The following is a 2,977-nucleotide window of genomic DNA, read 5'->3' as shown; positions in this document are numbered from 1 at the left end:
GAGTGTTTGAGAGAGAGAGAATGAAAGAAAGAAAGAAAGAAAGAAACAAACAAAGAAAGAAAGAAAGAAAGAAAGAGAAAAAAAAGAGAAAGAGAAAAGGTCAGAAAAAAGGAAAGTAAAAATCAAAAGGTGGACGAAACGAACAGATAGAGAGAAGTTGGGAGGAGAGGCAGGATGGAGGCACGTTTGCTTTGGGATGGCTCTACCTGTTAAAGAAAATAGGCTTAGTTTAAGCATGCATTTGCCTTGTAGTACCCTCTATGTCAGTGTCCTATCGATTGGCCTTTCTGGGGTTTCGGCGAGGTTATAAGCCTCTTTCCGAACTTTTCCGTCAGAGACAATGTGAGGCCACGCTTCGGAATGTTTGGCCACTTAGGAAAATGACATTTTAAGACTTTTGGTGTGTGCTCGTTAAGGGGAAAATCATTATTGTCGATGTAGTCATCATAATCATGATCAACTTTATCATCATCATCATCATCATCATTCCATCATCATCTTTCAACGTGTCTGTGATAAGTGTAAATTATTATAACAGACCAACTATTCTAGTCACTCCACTACATCCAAATGTAACAATAATGCTAAGGCTCCTGCATGCCAGTTGGTACGATGACAGAAAATTTAATTGAACCACCGTGGAGACCAGCAATTATGTGTACATCGATTATGTTTGTGATACTGTGATAGTGTGCATTATTCATTAATGTGAGTTATTTCTGTGTGAATGTTTGTGTATTTAATTATGCACGCATTTGTATAACAAATTTCCCAAGGTGATCGATAAAATGAAATTTATTTGTCTATTTATCTAATTGCACACGGTCAAGTCATACTTCTGGTTATCGGTATGCATACTGAAAGAACAGCGAGAATCCACTCAAATAGTTGCCCTGCATGAAAGCACAACCTCAAGCCATAGTGACCAACAATTTAGTTCCTGTAAAGCTTTCTACTCTTTAGAATTTTTTGTTCACTGTAACTCGCCTTTGTTCTTGTATTTAATTTTGAATCATCCCCACAGCTATCGTACGGTCAAAAATTCGTGGCACAATTTATCCTGAAATATCTCTTTAATGAGAGAATCAGTGTCACCCATTCTTTGTACATCAGTTTGTTTTAATTTGTCTTAATTTAATCACATTTTTCCACAACAACTGAAGCTCGATTAAAAAACTTTTCTGCATAACTTTATATAAAATACTATAAATCTCCATCACGCGGAAAATGGGATTGTTCACAGCACTTCCCGCTTCTCGTACACATTTTGCATGATCTTCGCATATGGCCTACGTCACAGCTCGCCAATGACACTTTTTAGTAGCAAAATTTTTCAATAGAAATTAATTTGATAGTGAACATATTTTTTGCACTAAAGGTTCCCCAAACATACGTTCAATACGCATAATGTTGCGATTAGAAAAAAATGACAGACTTGCTTTTAAAAACGATATTGCCCGAGCTGTAAACTTTTAAAAATCCGTAGAAACCTTCCACTGGGATTTTTTAAATTACATGTAGTATTATTAAGGAGTTTTCTAGAATACAGTGTGCAAGAATTTGAAAAAATATCCACCCGTTAAGACAAACTGATATAAGTCATTGTGCAAAAGTTGGAGAATCTATGTTCGATAGTTAAGGAGATATTTGACAATACGTTGCGCCATGCAGTTTTTGACCGCACTATACCTTTAAACGACGTCTGTGGTTTAACGTTTAGGCTCTGGGCTGTTTCAAGTAGATAACGTTAGTTCGACTCCTGAGAGAGTAACTTTCTAGTGTGTACATATATCCATCTGTCTGCTGGGTCGTTGTATCCAAAAAGGCCTGAGTTATCCTTGAAAGATAGAGCCCGCCTCGTAAACTGATTATCGAAACTTACCTAATAATGTCGTAAATCAGGAGTATAAAGCTCAATCGATCTGGGGGCCAACCTTAAATATTACACTTGAGTTTAGTAGTAGTATAGGGTTTTACGGCGCTAGCAACTGCCAAGGTCATTTGTAGGCCGAACTGGATAGACATTCTTTATAAAGTCTAATTTTAGTAAGAATTTTACGACACTTGCAACACTGAATAGGTCATATGAGTGTCATAGATTAGAGATGTACCAGAGAGTAACATATAAAGAAAAGAAGGAGGGGACATAAGGACGATTTATGTTTAATAGAAAAGAAAATTATCTCAGCAGTGAAAAACATTAACTTAAAAAAATCACCAGAGATAACAGTTTACTATATTTGATTAAATTTTTGAAAAGATCAAGGAATATCAATATTCGGTCTTATGCTTATTTGTCATAGCTGGATGTTTGGAGTATTTTCTTGTTGCAACAAGTTCGTTTATATTTGGAGTTAAGGTTCTGTGTCACGGAGGTTTCTAAGATGGACTCCAAAAATTCTCTCTCTGGGCAGATAATAATCGCTGGTCCGCGGGTCTTGAGTTTGACACCTACTGGCATCACCTGTGGCTTAAATCATTAGGCCTGCTACATCGCTACCTCAGAATTACAAAGTACTATCTGCCCTGTGCCTAGTTTTGAGAAATTTCACATTAATAAATTTTGAGTTTCACATCATGCCAAGCTTTTCCGAATGCAATTCTTTGAATTTCTTGATTACGACTCCAAATAATCGTACGATTTTGTTAAAGCATTTGGTTACCCACCTCATGGTCTTTGTAACTAAAAACAGCCGAAAATTTCTGACAGCTCTTTGTAATTCTAAGGTAGCGACATGTATAAAGATAACATTCACCCTTGACTCTCCCTTGTTCTCCTCAGTCCACCCCAAAGAGGGTAGGGCCCGCCATGACGTGGGGCGCCTTCCTCCTGGGCTGGCTACAATTGGGGAATAAGACCAAAGCCGCTGAACTGTTTTCCAGATCCATAAAAAATGCACAACAACCTTTTCTGGTAAATAACCGTATTAAATTTTTTTAAAAATGAATTTGGAATTTTACCTCATTAACCCCCCCT

The 2,977-nt window shown here is 37.1% G+C and overlaps 1 protein-coding gene across 1 annotated transcript in view; it reads left to right on the top strand.

Moving 5' to 3' along the window:
* Positions 1 to 2,977, top strand: part of LOC101851454 — a gene marked incomplete at its 5' end in the record, with an annotated part of 45,639 nt that overhangs the window by 40,524 nt on the left and 2,138 nt on the right. Inside the window, 1 exon segment of the mRNA XM_013089633.2 lies at positions 2,783 to 2,914. Coding sequence (XP_012945087.1) covers positions 2,783 to 2,914 — 132 coding nt within the window.

Source organism: Aplysia californica, unplaced genomic scaffold, assembly GCF_000002075.1.
Source record: "Aplysia californica isolate F4 #8 unplaced genomic scaffold, AplCal3.0 scaffold01002, whole genome shotgun sequence".
Lineage (NCBI taxonomy): Eukaryota > Metazoa > Mollusca > Gastropoda > Aplysiida > Aplysiidae > Aplysia > Aplysia californica.
The sequence above is the reverse complement of the archived record's forward strand: the minus strand, read 5'-3'. Positions and strand labels throughout refer to the sequence as shown.